At 43.8% G+C, this 12,662-nt stretch overlaps 4 protein-coding genes across 6 annotated transcripts; all 4 read right to left on the minus strand.

The window, feature by feature from the left end:
• Nucleotides 1-1,340: 1,340 nt before the first annotated feature.
• Nucleotides 1,341-3,489, minus strand: LOC135433642 (uncharacterized). Its single transcript, XM_064689797.1, has 3 exons — nucleotides 3,120-3,489; nucleotides 2,858-3,039; nucleotides 1,341-2,513 (listed from the first exon to the last, which is right to left on the minus strand). Exons 1-3 carry the CDS (start codon nucleotides 3,211-3,213, stop codon nucleotides 1,341-1,343), a joined length of 1,449 nt encoding a protein of 482 aa, XP_064545867.1. The 5' UTR covers nucleotides 3,214-3,489.
• A 1,209-nt stretch (nucleotides 3,490-4,698) lies between these two features.
• Nucleotides 4,699-6,652, minus strand: LOC135433576 (uncharacterized). 2 transcript variants are annotated; one of them, XM_064689715.1, is made up of 3 exons: nucleotides 6,440-6,652; nucleotides 6,023-6,198; nucleotides 4,699-5,960 (listed from the first exon to the last, which is right to left on the minus strand). In XM_064689715.1, exons 1-3 carry the CDS (start codon nucleotides 6,612-6,614, stop codon nucleotides 4,845-4,847), a joined length of 1,467 nt encoding a protein of 488 aa, XP_064545785.1. In that variant the 5' UTR covers nucleotides 6,615-6,652; the 3' UTR covers nucleotides 4,699-4,844. The 2 variants fall into 2 exon arrangements, with proteins under 2 accessions (XP_064545785.1, XP_064545786.1); XM_064689716.1 differs by lacking the exon at nucleotides 6,440-6,652 and adding an exon at nucleotides 6,386-6,404.
• An 853-nt stretch (nucleotides 6,653-7,505) lies between these two features.
• Nucleotides 7,506-9,640, minus strand: LOC135433577 (arabinose-proton symporter-like). Of its 2 annotated transcripts, none has more exons than XM_064689718.1 (3): nucleotides 9,240-9,287; nucleotides 8,849-9,037; nucleotides 7,506-8,783 (listed from the first exon to the last, which is right to left on the minus strand). In XM_064689718.1, the coding sequence occupies exons 2-3, from the start codon at nucleotides 8,993-8,995 to the stop codon at nucleotides 7,683-7,685; spliced, it is 1,248 nt and encodes a 415-aa protein (XP_064545788.1). In that variant the 5' UTR covers nucleotides 8,996-9,037; nucleotides 9,240-9,287; the 3' UTR covers nucleotides 7,506-7,682. The 2 variants fall into 2 exon arrangements, with proteins under 2 accessions (XP_064545788.1, XP_064545787.1); XM_064689717.1 differs by having other exon boundaries at nucleotides 7,507-8,783; nucleotides 8,849-9,021; nucleotides 9,240-9,640.
• A 279-nt stretch (nucleotides 9,641-9,919) lies between these two features.
• Nucleotides 9,920-12,280, minus strand: LOC135433591 (uncharacterized). The gene is made up of 3 exons (XM_064689737.1): nucleotides 11,842-12,280; nucleotides 11,483-11,655; nucleotides 9,920-11,415 (listed from the first exon to the last, which is right to left on the minus strand). Exons 1-3 carry the CDS (start codon nucleotides 12,212-12,214, stop codon nucleotides 10,273-10,275), a joined length of 1,689 nt encoding a protein of 562 aa, XP_064545807.1. The 5' UTR covers nucleotides 12,215-12,280; the 3' UTR covers nucleotides 9,920-10,272.
• Between the last annotated feature and the right edge of the window lie 382 nt (nucleotides 12,281-12,662).

Genomic DNA, 12,662 nt, shown 5'->3' on the forward strand with positions numbered 1-12,662 from the left:
CAAAAACAGCAACAACAACAACAACTGCATAAACAAACAAATTTGCAAAAGTTTGCATATTTTTTGGTGCACGCTAATTAATACAATTAAAAATTAAATAACTTTAAACTCAATTCCCGACGCTTCATTTAGCCGGGCAGAGTCTCTAGGGTCCGTTTAGTCTCTGCTCCTATTGTTGTTGCTTTCACAGTAGACGTTGTTGTTGTTGTTTGTTATGGCCAGTGGCATGTTATTGGCCTGTGAGTATTGGCCCATACCGCAATTGCTAATTGTGGGCATATTTGCTTGGGTCCAGGCTCAAAGCAACCAAGCCAACCGCAGCGCAGAAGGCCGATCCTTAAGACAATCAGCAATGCCAACTATAGAAACCAGCGGCATGTTATGCACAAACGAGACCTCAAAGTGCTCAGGGTCTGCCCCCAAATGAAGATGAGTGCAACAAAATCACAAATATTGCATATCAATAAGTCTCCATTCAAATTTATATACGTACATATATGCGTGAGAGTGTGGGCTTGTGGGTGTGTGCGTGTATTTACATACATGCAGGATATCTTCATTTTTGGGTGGGCGAACAAATTTTCCACATCATTAGCTGGCAAAGCACTCGAGTGAGCTATCCGGGGAGTTGTTTTACTTGTTTCCTTGGCTTTTCTTAGCTTTCGTTGGCTTTAAGCAAGCGCGTTTTCCCACCAACTGTTTTGGGTACTGCTGCGAGTGCCATTCAAACTCATCTCACGCCATATTCATCAACTTGATTTCTGTTTTTGCCATGTGTCTTGCTCTCTTACTCCTTCTCTCTTTCTCTCCCTATCCCTCTCTCTCTCTCTCACACAAGTGCTGTGCCAAGCCCCTGCCCCTTGAACTCGCAAAAGCACCAAGTATTAGAGGGCAATGGCAATCCGAATAAGTTGTACGTACACTTTGAATGGGCAAAAGCTGCCCGGAAGCCGGCTGAGCAAAAACAATGTGTATACAATGTTTACAATACAAATAACGGTATATTCGGGGATAGCTTTCCAGTAAAAGCTGAGGAAATCGAATACTGGTAACAGTTTTTGCAGTGCTATAAAAAGCGTACACAAAAGCTGCACCAGCTCCAAAGCTTTTAGCATGGCAAACAACATTTAACCCTTGGCTTACAAAAACTAGCAAAAGCTCTGAGTGTTAATGGGTGGGAAAACGTTTTGACCGGAGACATCTTCTTCAGCCTCAATAATTGAGCAATAATGCGGATCAGTTACATAGAACGATAATTTTATTACTAGCAGAGATAAATGTATACGACTAATGGTACATACATAGAGATATTTTTTTTTAATGAATACCCGATTGTTAATCTAAGGAACTTTCTTAAACTTTAGCAGGCACTCGTACAGCGTCAGCTGTCGCGTCTCAGGCATTAGCATGAAGACCAGCAGTCCAAAGGCAAAGCTCAGGGCCCCAAAGGTAAAAAAAAACACCGAATCTCTAAGACTGTGCTCAAAGGCGGCCAGCATGAGACCGAGCTGCAGTGCCTGCTCACAGATGAGGACGCCCGCCAAGCATCTCGCCTTGTGCGCCACGCTAAAGGCCTCCCCTGAGTAGACCAGTGCGGGCACAGCCACGCCCGCAGCTACAATTACCTCAAAAAGCAGCATGAGTAGTGCGATTGCCTGCAGATTTATGTCGTAGTAGGTCTTCTTAACCGACTCCAGATGCTCAAAGACGCCGCCAACCATGACAATGACAATGCCCGCTACAAAAAGCGACAGCGAGCAGGGCTTGCGACGTCCCTGCCAATCCACGAGGAGGGCGCCGCCCAAGCTGCCAAGTAGGCCGCAGAATGCCAGCCAGTATAGACAGTTCATGTCACACTCGAGGCCGTGCCAGCTGACCACCAGAAAGGCACGATTATAGGGCAATGAGAGCGCCAGTGCTGCAAAGCAGCGCAGGAAGAGAACCTTCAGCAGCGGCAGCAGACGACGTGACCAGCGTTGCCAGCGAGAATCCATGGAGCCATCTGCGAACTGCTCCCAGTCGCGCGTATTGTGCAGCTGGCGGCAATCTTCGCGCAGACGCAGTAGCTCCGTGCCAGACTGCGAATGGCCATTTAACTGCTTTAGCGTGTCACCAACTGCCATATCCCGATCTTGGCGCAGCAGCAATAGAGGCGATTCCAGGCGGTATGAAAGGGACAAGATGACCGCAGCCACGCCCAGGGCAGCCAACAAGATGCCATGCAGCTGATCAATGTGCATGGTGTGTCCCCTTTCCACTGGCTCCAATGTATACCAGACGCGCGTATAGAAGACCTGTATGCAAACACCCAACCAGAGAAAGATGCGCTCACAGCTCAGCAGCATGCCGCGTATGGACTTGTGTGCCATCTCCGAGCCCGTCACCAGCGCCTGCACCTGGGTCAGCCCATAGGCGGCGCCCACGCTGACGCTGCTGTAGCAGGCGGAGATGAAGTGACGCGGCAGCGCCAAATTCAATATGCCAGCCACAAGCAACAGAAAGCCGCTGGAGGTCTGCAAATAAAGAGCCAAGTGGTAAGATTTGTGGGAAATCCTAAACTCAAAGGTCGTTCAGGCAACCTGGTTAAAATTTAAACAAATTTGAAAGGAACTATTCGGAAAGATGCTTACACCTACACCAAGTAATTGTTGAAATTTCAAATTTGTAACACCATTGAACGGAACTTGAGTCAAAAATGTAATGGTGGTCTATGTTTTCTCTGGTATATCCCCGATTTGACTTCGGGCAACAAACTCTCAGATAGATTATCACAGTTGATGGCTAATGGCAAATGCGATTCAATATTTATCAGTTTATGGAAGTGAGATAAGCAGCTAATGGCTGCAGGAGCACTTACATAGGCCACGTTTTTGGTAACGCGCTGAACAAACAGTGCTGCCAGCAGAGCACCGACAGCAGCGCCAATAAACCAGCTCATCATCAGGTTGTGTGTGTTGTAGTCATTCAGGAACTTGCCCGCGGGCGTGTCAAATATGGACCAAGCCAATCGCATGCCGCTGCCCACAAACACCAGCGCAGCTGAAGTATAGATAGATATGGAAAGTGGGGGATCAGGATATGGTGCGTTGTCCACATTGGATGGCTGAATGCGTTTTTACCCGCGGTCAAGGACTGAAACTGCAGGCGATAGCGCCACATCAGACGCAGCCAAGACAGCTTGCCCTCCTCCTCAATGGTCGGCAGTAGTGGCATTCTGGAATTCCTTTTGCCAATATTGGTAATATTTGATTGCAATTAATTTTAGTCAATTGATTTATTTGCTTGCTTGGCACTGTCACTGGCAACTGTTTTATATATTGTTTTATGATTTAGAAGTTATAGAACTTATCACTTGTTGTGACTGTAGCCGTCATTTTCACATACTGAGTGTCACATTATTTGGGGCTTGATTTCGCGCTGTTCTATACACTTGCCCTCTGAGAGCTGGGCAGTTGCTGTTCGCCTGACCGACCGGTTGCCTGTGCAGTTGATAAACGGAAAGCACACACAACAGTCAACAGTTGTCTGAAGTGCTTGAGGCGAGAACGTCGAAGCTCTGATAAGATAAATAAAATACAAACGCGCAAACACACAAAAGTTTTTGCGCGCTCTCTTATCAATATGATTGCTGGATATAAATAAATTAATTAAATTTGAATAGTAGGCGTCAGAAGTGGGTAGAGTGGACACAAACGCCAAATAACTAACAGGCGAATTTTTCGCTATCAAGGTGAACTTCGCATGCTCTACACTGAACAAAATATTCTTAAATATTGCAAAATAACAGATTAAAAATACAAATATTTTAGGGCCTTTTAAAATTCAGATAAATTAAGCATCTTTTTAATTTAAGGAGTCCTTAGATTTAAATCGTATAGTCCCGCTTTCAGTAAGCTTTTATCGAATGATGTGATTTAGCAAATATTATTATTTCCAAATTTTTATATGGGCCACTGCTGCCTCCTGTTGATCAGCAGTTATCAGCAATTGGCATTTCATTTATACATATATTTAGATTAATCTTCTCAATTACAGTGGTCGCTCGCAATAAATGGAAAGTTAGCAACTAACGCTGATAAAAGTTATATTTTCGTCAGACTATCAATCAATGAAGGTCATTTTGAAAACAGGACATAAGAAAATAATTAATAGCAATTCAATAAGCGGGATATGGGTGGTAGAATGAAGTTAAGTATACTAACCGTTTTTTTGCAAAAAAAACGTATTTATAAGTATTGGCGTTCTAAGCGATTATCATACAATCAATTAGAGCTTTACTGGTTTTTATGTAATCGAATTTTCTTAACATATGCTCGCACTTTTACTTTAATTAACTCTTTTGCATCCACTAACTCTTTCTCTCTCTCTCTTTCTTTCTAACGCTCTCTCATTTTGAATTCATTTCACCTCATAGGATCTTATTATAAGCTGAACTCTAATTTTTTTTTCATTTTGGTTTGTGTGTCGAAATTTTAAATGTAATATTGTATATGGCTAGTGCAGTTGCATGTAAATTTTTAGGTCAACAAATTTAGTCGTAATTTGGTTCCATGTTATTTAGTATATTATATTTAAAGCAATCTTAACAAAGACCTTTTTGAGTTTTGGAGCGTCTACTGTATTGCCATCTTATAGCAACAATTAGAGGCGTGGACTAGCGGCTAATTGGCAGCTGATTAGACACTTAATGCAAAAGTATTGAAAGCTTGCTGATATAATTGGTTATCAGTCGTTTAATATAAAAATGTATGTACAAAAAATATTGTTTATATAGCTAAGGTATTTGTCTAAATTTAGCTAACATTAAATGATATAAAGTCTTGGCGCGCCTACTTCTGGGCTGGTCACGAGAAGTCCCGAAACTTTTGTTGTGCTTGACGTAGCGTCAAGAACTTTGTCTCTGGCAGATACCAATGGCTAAATAAGAAGCCGAGCAGCATGAACACACCCAGACCGTAGAAATAGACGCCATCAATGTGCACGCTGGGATCCACGTTGCAGATAGACATATGTACAGTCAACTCCAAAATATAAGCAATTGAGATGCACATACGCTTTACAGAGAGCGGAAAGGCCTCCGATAGGTAGACAGAACTAGGTGCAAAGCCAAGTCCAGCAAAGAATTGGAACATTAGCAAAAGCCACAAAGCCGTCTTCAAGTCTGGAAGCCGCAAAAACTCCACATCCGTAAACCTGCTGGCCAGGCCAATGGACGCACCACCACAGATCATGAAGCCAATCAGTTGGGTTAGCTTGCGGCCAAGCGTATCCTGAACAAAGGCACCGCTGCAGCTGCCGGCCAAACGTAGCAGTCCAAAAAGCACGTAGGGACCGTTGCTTAGGCCATAGACGCTGCTGCTGGTCAATGTAAGCGTAAAGATGACCAACATGCTCGTGCTCATGGCATAGAGGGCCCGGAGCAGACAGAGGCGCAATAAGGCAGGCAGTGCCTGACACCAGGCCTGACTAGCGCTCAGTGTCCTGTTATGAGTGATATAAGAAGTGTGCTCAGTCAGCTGATCGTTAGTCTCTGCCGTGACAGCTCTGGGATACTGCAGGCGGATTATAGCATCGATGGCCAGCTCCTGCTCGCCCTGAGTCAGCAGACGGACTGGTGACTCTACAATGAATATGGTGGCCAGGCACAATGCAGTGGCACCATAAATGGTACATAGCACGCCCTGCAGCTTGTCCACAGACAGGTCAGAGTCCGTGCTCAAGCTGACGCTGAAAACGATCTGCATGAATATGCCCAAAGTGCAGGACATTTGCTCCGTGACGGAGGCCAGGGTTCCCCGTTTATAACACACTGCCAACTCACCGGCTATGGCCAGCGTGGACGGTAACGCGAACCCATTTGCTAGGCCATTAAGGTAACGTGCAGCCAACATAGCCTCAACTTGCAGCTGTGTCGCAGTGAAAAGAATACCGCCAATGATTGTGAGCAGGCAGCTGAGTTGCTGAAAAGCCCGAAAGGTATGTTTATCAGTATATTTATCTTTTTATGAAACCATCCACTAACCATGAGCAATTTGTAGGTGAGGTACCTGGCAACGACAATGCCAAGTAGAGACCCGATGATGGCGCCGATGAACCACGAGATGCGTAGATGCGTACTGATCACCAATTCGTCCGCAAGGCTGTCGAAGCCAATACTCCAGGCTATGTTCATGCCACCCGACAGGAAGATTAAAGCAGCTATAATAGGAGGAGCATGATTATTGTGTATAATATTAACATTATCCCGATTAGCTCGATAGCTATTAACTAGAGCAGACAGTTTGTTCAGAACATCTTGTTAAGTATCCAATTCGTGTTGCTTTCTGAGCTCGTTAAGAACTGTTCAAACTATTTGATATAACTTTTTTCTATATCAAAGTCTTACTAGGCATAAGACCCATTGAGTGCTTATTGAGAAGTATGCCTACTTCATACTTACCGGCACCCAAGGCATTTGCTTGTGGCTGATTGCGCATATCACGGATGCAGCAGCTGGCTGGCCGTTGATATGGTAGTTGCCGTCGTGGGAGTGGCTCCTGATTTGGCTCCGGCAGTGGTGAGTATCCCACTGTGGACTGTGACGCCGTTCGCTGATATTCGTGCCTTTGTTCCATGTCTGTTGTGTGTCCGACCACCTTTGTCGAGGTACAAGAGACTACTACATGAAACAAAAAATTTTGGACTCTATGTCGAACAGGTTTCCGTTTGACTTATCCATTAGTTAACGTTTCTTATCGCATTGATTGATAAACGCTTAGAGTCCATAGGATCGCTACTACTATCGTTATCGCAGTGGCCACGGCGCAACCTTTTAGCCAGTCGCTTATCTATGAATGTTTCTATTGGATTGCAGGCACGTTCGATAGAAGCATTTGTTACCTTTTGTATGTCTATATTTTTTGTATTTCTGACCAGATAATAATTTAGGTGGTAGTTATCTCATGTAAATCTCATTTCAGCGATTTGTGCTACTTTACACACATATATTCTCTTTTTCTTTCATTCGGCGAATTTTTCTTCTCTCTTTGAGCTTATGACGCGCACTCTTTGTCACTCTTAGGTTTTAATGTTTTCAATACCGACTATGACTCAACATTTGTTGTCAAAACTCATCTGCCTCCCTAGACTTTTTAAAGCTTCTATAGAAACAATAAAATTTGATTGAAATTTACAGAACATTTGTCATATGTCTGTAAGGGCATTAAATCTGCAGAAGTCCCCATTATTATGCCCGTGTAGGCATATAAGTAGACTTCTTCCTCAACCGTAAAACGAATATATATTCTTGATCAGTATCAACAGACGCATTGATATACCCATATCTGCCTGTAAATCTATCATCACGAAACGCATCAGTATGCAAAGTCTGTCCTTTTGTTCAGGCAGTTAATAAGTCAGCCGGATCAGACTATCGCTAAATCGGACAGTATTCATAGAAGTAAGCGGTCAGAACTGCATGACTTTTTGTTTTTTTTTTTTTTTTTTTAATTTTTCGTTTATTTCTTGTTTATATTTAAATATTTTCAATGGCTACAGGACTTAGAAGTCACATTTATGGATATGCATTAAAATAATACTTTAACATAAGAACAGTCAGTTCGTGATACAAACTTAAAATATTACCACGCATATATATTTTGTATTATTGTATTTATATTAATGCATTTTTATTGCCACTTAGATTAGCAGCAGCCTCTGAATTTCTTTTGTGACTCGCGTAATGTAGTTCTTTGTGTCTCAGGCAGGCACCACATAGCCAATATAAAGACGGCCGTGTAGATGCCACCGATAACGTAGAAGAACTCGTTAGTGATGTCACAAGTGGATATGATAATAAACACCAGCAGCTCGACAATGAAGGTTAAGCTAATAAAGTGCTGCTTAACAATTAGTGGATATGCCTCGGCCAGGTATGCAGAGGAGGCGGCGAAAGCCACGCCAGCAAATAACTGAAATATATCTAGCATTATTGCAACACCATTGTAGAGTGGATGATGGAATTGACTGGCTATTCCAAATGCCAAGCTCCCACATGCCACAAGTCCAAGAAGAGTCGACATCTTGCGTCCGATCGAGTCCATCCAAAAGGATGCTATGAAGCTACCCAACAGACGACAGGCGCCAAATACGACATAATACCACCTGGTCTCCCAATAGTTGTAAGAGGTACCTGCGCTTACCAACACGGCATAGAACATGAAGCTCGATATGCTGATGGCATTAAGAGCCCGAAGTATGCAAAGTTTTGTAAAGGCTGGAGTTGCCTGAACAAAGCTTTGCTCAGGTGGCAGCTCCTTGTTTTCGGCAACATAAAGTTTGTGCTCTAACAGTTGTGCGTAAACTTCGCTATTCACGACATACGGACGTTGCAGTCGACGTAGTGCTTCGGTGGCTTCAATGTCCCGTCCACTGGCCAATAAACCAACTGGCGACTCGATAAACAGCAGTGTGGCAAAGCATAGTCCGAGAAATCCAAACACTGCGGCGAGAATGCCATTTATGCGCTCGGGATTGTAACCATCTGAATAATAACTTGAACCCATTGTGGTGGATATTAAGATTTGCAAAAAGATGCCCAAGTTGAAGCTCAGCTGCTCAGTGGATGCACAAATCTTTCCGCGCATGTAAAACACGGCCAACTCTCCGGCAAGCGCCAGTGTAGGACCCAATACCAATCCATTGGCAATGCCATTCAAATACAGAGCAGCCGTCAGAGCATCCATATTATGATTGGTGCTGGCATTCACTATACCACTAATAAGCACCAGCATTGAGCAAAATAGCTGCCAGAGGGATGAAGTTATCGTTAAAGTAGTGTGCAGTGGTACAGGTGTGCGAATGTGCCTACCGTGATCACCCTCTTTGGTACCACCTTGGGAAGAAAGCCGCTAATTGCTGCTCCAATAATGGCACCTATGAACCAAGCAATGCGCACATGCGTTGTTAGATAATAGTAAAGAGTACTGCGGAATCCAATGCTCCAGGCAATGTTCATACCGCCTGAGATGAAGATGAGCGTAGCTGAAAGTATATCAAACTGGTAAGTCACATGTAAATGCAACAAACTCTTATAGAGTATAATATTTCTGTGAATAGACAAAATAAGCTTTTTGCTTTTAAAAGGTTTAAATAGGACAGCCACAGAGTCTAATATGCCAGAGTGAAGATATCAAATTAGTTAATCGCCAAATGCTTTAATTTTTTTAAAGTTTTGTTATCAGTGGCTTGGTGAAACTTACCTGCACTTAAGACATTCATTTGCGTCCTATTGGTTTGAACGCGGTTGAAACAGCCACTGGGTCGCACTTGAACTATGTTCTGTGGTGGTGGTTGTGGCGGTTCGGGCAGGACATAGTTGTGTGGAGGCAGGTGGCCAAAGCTTTGCAGCGGTGGTGCGTAACTCGGCGGTGGGTATGCGTGCGGGGTAAGCACCTGTTGGGGCTGCGATTGCTGTGGGAATACGTGTTGGGCGGCTTGGGAGTAACCGTACCTATGATAGTCCTGCTGAGAATAACCAGGAGGTTGGAAGTCCTGTGGTGCCTCTGACGGTGCAGACGTAAACCCATATGCAGGTGGCTCTGGTGGTAAATATTTATCGCTCTTCATTTTGTTTTCTTAACGCATCGTTTGGCGTGCGTTTTTCTACTAAAAGCTTACAATACTGACCAAAACGTTATTAATGCTTTGTTGCTTTGCTGGAAAAACAGATAAGGCCGTACGCCTACGCGCTTTCTATTGATAAGACCAAATACAAAATGATAAGAGCGCTGGGTATGACCATGCCCATAAAGTTTGCTAATATCGCGTCAAACTTGGCACTAGGTTTTTCACATCGGCTCTTCGATAAGGTGGACAGGTAATTTATAGCCCTTTACACATTTAAGCGGTCTGTTCTTCCCCCATTAAAAAAAGTTTAGTATTTTCAGAGAACAACTGTGGTGAATACCAGTATGTTTTTTATTCAAGTAGTATTTATAGAGGCTGATTCATAATTAATAGCATACATATATAAGGCACAAAGGTCGCATATTGCATATCATTTCTGCTCTCTTAAGTGCGCAGTACTTACGATAATTCTGGTTGTCAAAGCAAAAATTGATTATTTTGAAGTGCGCTGCATTGATTGAAAGATTTGATCGAAATAGTTTGTAATTATAAAAGCCATTTACTTCAGAGTCTATCGCCTAATGATATTTTATGCAATGTTTAATATATCAATGATGATATTTTGTTGTTATGCTGATGGCAAAGTAAACAATTAGATTTACTTAATTAAAAGCTCCTGCTCAGCATACCCTTAAATTTGTCTTGTGATTCTCGTAAAGTGGTTCGTCGTGTCTCTGGCAGACACCAGATGCCCAGGAAGAAACCAATCAAGTACAGGGCACCCACAAAGTAAAAGAAAATGGCATGACCTTGAATGCTGTACTGCACAGATGAAATGATAATGTAGACTAGCATTTCAACTATGAAGGTAGATGCAATGAAGTGTTGCTTAACGCCCAGTGGATAGGCCTCAGAGAGGTAGGCAGAGGTGGCCGTAAAGGCAATGCCTGCAAAGAGCTGGAACACGCACAACAGGGCAAGTATCGCATCTCCATCAACGTGGTAAATTTCATAGACGTCACCGATTAATTTGCCAATTCCAAAGGCCAAACCACCGCTGACCAAGAGACCAAGAAGCGTTGGGCCCTTGCGTCCTGCTGACTCCATGCAAAAGCTGCTGATGAATGTGCCCAGCCAGCGAGCAGCCCCGAACGCAATAAACTGCCATGTAAAAGTATTTAGCGAGTAGTAGGGCGTTAAGGAGACTATGAGGGCGTAATACACAAAGGCGGAAAGACTCATGGCATTTAGGGCCCGTAGATAACATAGTCTTACAAAAGCTGGCAAGGCCTGGACAATGCTCTGGCCTGTCGACAAATCTTTGTTCTGCGCCAAATAACGTTTATGCTCCTCCAGCTGCGCGTAAGTCTCTGTGGTGATCGTGTACGGACGCTGCAGACGGCGTAGTGCATCGAGAGCCTTCTGCTCCTCGCCATTGGCCAGCGTTATCACTGGCGACTCAATACACAGTATACCAGCAATTATTAGCCCAATCAGTCCATAAATGGCAGCCAGTACGCCATGCATTTGCTCTGCATTGAAGCTATTATAGTTGTAGGTTGTGTACCAGGATGACACATATACAATCTGAATAAAGAATCCCAGCGTGTAGCACATTTGCTCAATGGACGCGCTAATTGCACCACGCATATAAGGTACTGAAACCTCGCCGACCAGTGCCAAAGTGGGAGCAAATGCCAATCCATTGGCAATGCCATCTAGATAGAGACTCGCCTCAACGGCTTGGACATTGTACCGAGTGGTTGCAATCACAATTCCGCCGATCATAACCAGAAGTGAGCAGAAACACTATCAAATTGAATACAGTGCATTAGAAAATAGCGGCTGCGGTATGGAACTGATTTCGTATGCTTACCAAAACAACTTTCTTTGGCAATTTGTTGGCCAGAAAGCAACTGAATACACCTCCAATGATGGCGCCAATAAACCAAGCCACGCGCGTGTGAACAGGAAGGAATTTAAAATAAAAGCTGTTGAATCCAATGCTCCACGCTATGTTCATGCCACCCGAGAGAAAGATGAGTGCAGCTAGAATAATAGAATTGTAAATTAAATTAATTCAGGAACATATCTGAGCAATCAGTTGATCACTGACAAGCGCGAGTAAAACCCTCACGTCAGCGAACTACAAGACTGATTGACAGGGACTATCTTATCGACAGCAGGTCTTTTTATGGCCAGCTGACTAATTGTCAGTGGTTCAGTTGAACATACCCGCGCCCGCAGCATTTGATTGTGGTTTGTTCTTTTGGTTTCGGTTATACCAGCCGGTGGGCTGCACCACGATCGGGGAGGGCGGCAGTGGTTGTGTCGGAGGTGGCCCATAGTTCTGTGGGGGTGGTGGTCCATAGTTCTGTGGCGGCGGTGGCCCAAAGTTTTGTGGTGGAGGTTGTCCATAGTTCTGCGGCGGTGGTGCATAATTCTGGGGAGGATACCCTGGCTGCGGATAAGCTGGCTGTGTTGGATATCCTTGTGGTGGATATCCTTGTGGTGGATAACCTTGTGGTGGGTAGTTCTGTGACCCTCCCGGTGGTGCCGATGTGAAGCCATATGACGGTGGATCAGGTGGCAAATATTTATCGTTCATTTTGGTTTTGGTGATCCACTCCCACAACAGTTTCTAACTGCAAGCTGATGGTAACTGAAAGCTCAAGCTCACGGTCAAGTCATTTTTGTAACTTTTCGTTGGTAAAACTGCGAAACTGATAGGGGGGCCAGATAAACGCCTATCGCTGCTGCGATAAGCGGAGAACGGACAAAATCACACGCGCACTCTTAAATGTGAATTGGTGATAACATGGCTTATCAGGCTGTTCATAAACTTTAGTTAAGACGGGAAAGACATGAAGCCCAAACTAATGCTTAAAATATGGCTAATTTATTAGTTGTGGGCAGATGTGCTTTCCCTTATTAAAAGCGATTAATTATTGTGCTATTTTGTTTGGGAATCGGATTATTTAGCAGTCAATTCTAGGAAACTGATTCATGGCAGGTTATGGCAGGTTAGTATATCCGAGGAACACTTTTATCAAATT

Source organism: Drosophila montana, unplaced genomic scaffold (assembly GCF_035044405.1).
Source record: "Drosophila montana isolate Dmon_TW-CO22-7 unplaced genomic scaffold, ASM3504440v1 contig_3218_1, whole genome shotgun sequence".
NCBI lineage: Eukaryota > Metazoa > Arthropoda > Insecta > Diptera > Drosophilidae > Drosophila > Drosophila montana.

Bases quoted from the DNA above. Each gene is read 5' to 3' on its own strand.
- LOC135433642 (XM_064689797.1), bottom strand. From the start codon at position 3,213: ATGCCACTACTGCCGACCATTGAGGAGGAGGGCAAGCTGTCTTGGCTG. The intron at 3,040-3,119 runs GTAAAAACGCAT...TCTATACTTCAG, and splicing joins GTTTCAGTCCTTGACCGCGG to CTGCGCTGGTGTTTGTGGGC. The intron at 2,514-2,857 runs GTAAGTGCTCCT...CTTTATTTGCAG, and splicing joins TTACCAAAAACGTGGCCTAT to ACCTCCAGCGGCTTTCTGTT.
- LOC135433576 (XM_064689715.1), bottom strand. From the start codon at position 6,614: ATGGAACAAAGGCACGAATATCAGCGAACGGCGTCACAGTCCACAGTG. The intron at 6,199-6,439 runs GTAAGTATGAAG...CTCCTATTATAG, and splicing joins AGCAAATGCCTTGGGTGCCG to CTGCTTTAATCTTCCTGTCG. The intron at 5,961-6,022 runs GTTAGTGGATGG...CGGGCTTTTCAG, and splicing joins TCACCTACAAATTGCTCATG to CAACTCAGCTGCCTGCTCAC.
- LOC135433577 (XM_064689717.1), bottom strand. From the start codon at position 9,606: ATGAAGAGCGATAAATATTTACCACCAGAGCCACCTGCATATGGGTTT. The intron at 9,022-9,239 runs GTAAGTTTCACC...ATATACTTTCAG, and splicing joins AATGAATGTCTTAAGTGCAG to CTACGCTCATCTTCATCTCA. The intron at 8,784-8,848 runs GTAGGCACATTC...TCCCTCTGGCAG, and splicing joins TACCAAAGAGGGTGATCACG to CTATTTTGCTCAATGCTGGT.
- LOC135433591 (XM_064689737.1), bottom strand. From the start codon at position 12,214: ATGAACGATAAATATTTGCCACCTGATCCACCGTCATATGGCTTCACA. The intron at 11,656-11,841 runs GTATGTTCAACT...CTATTATTCTAG, and splicing joins ATCAAATGCTGCGGGCGCGG to CTGCACTCATCTTTCTCTCG. The intron at 11,416-11,482 runs GTAAGCATACGA...TCAATTTGATAG, and splicing joins TGCCAAAGAAAGTTGTTTTG to TGTTTCTGCTCACTTCTGGT.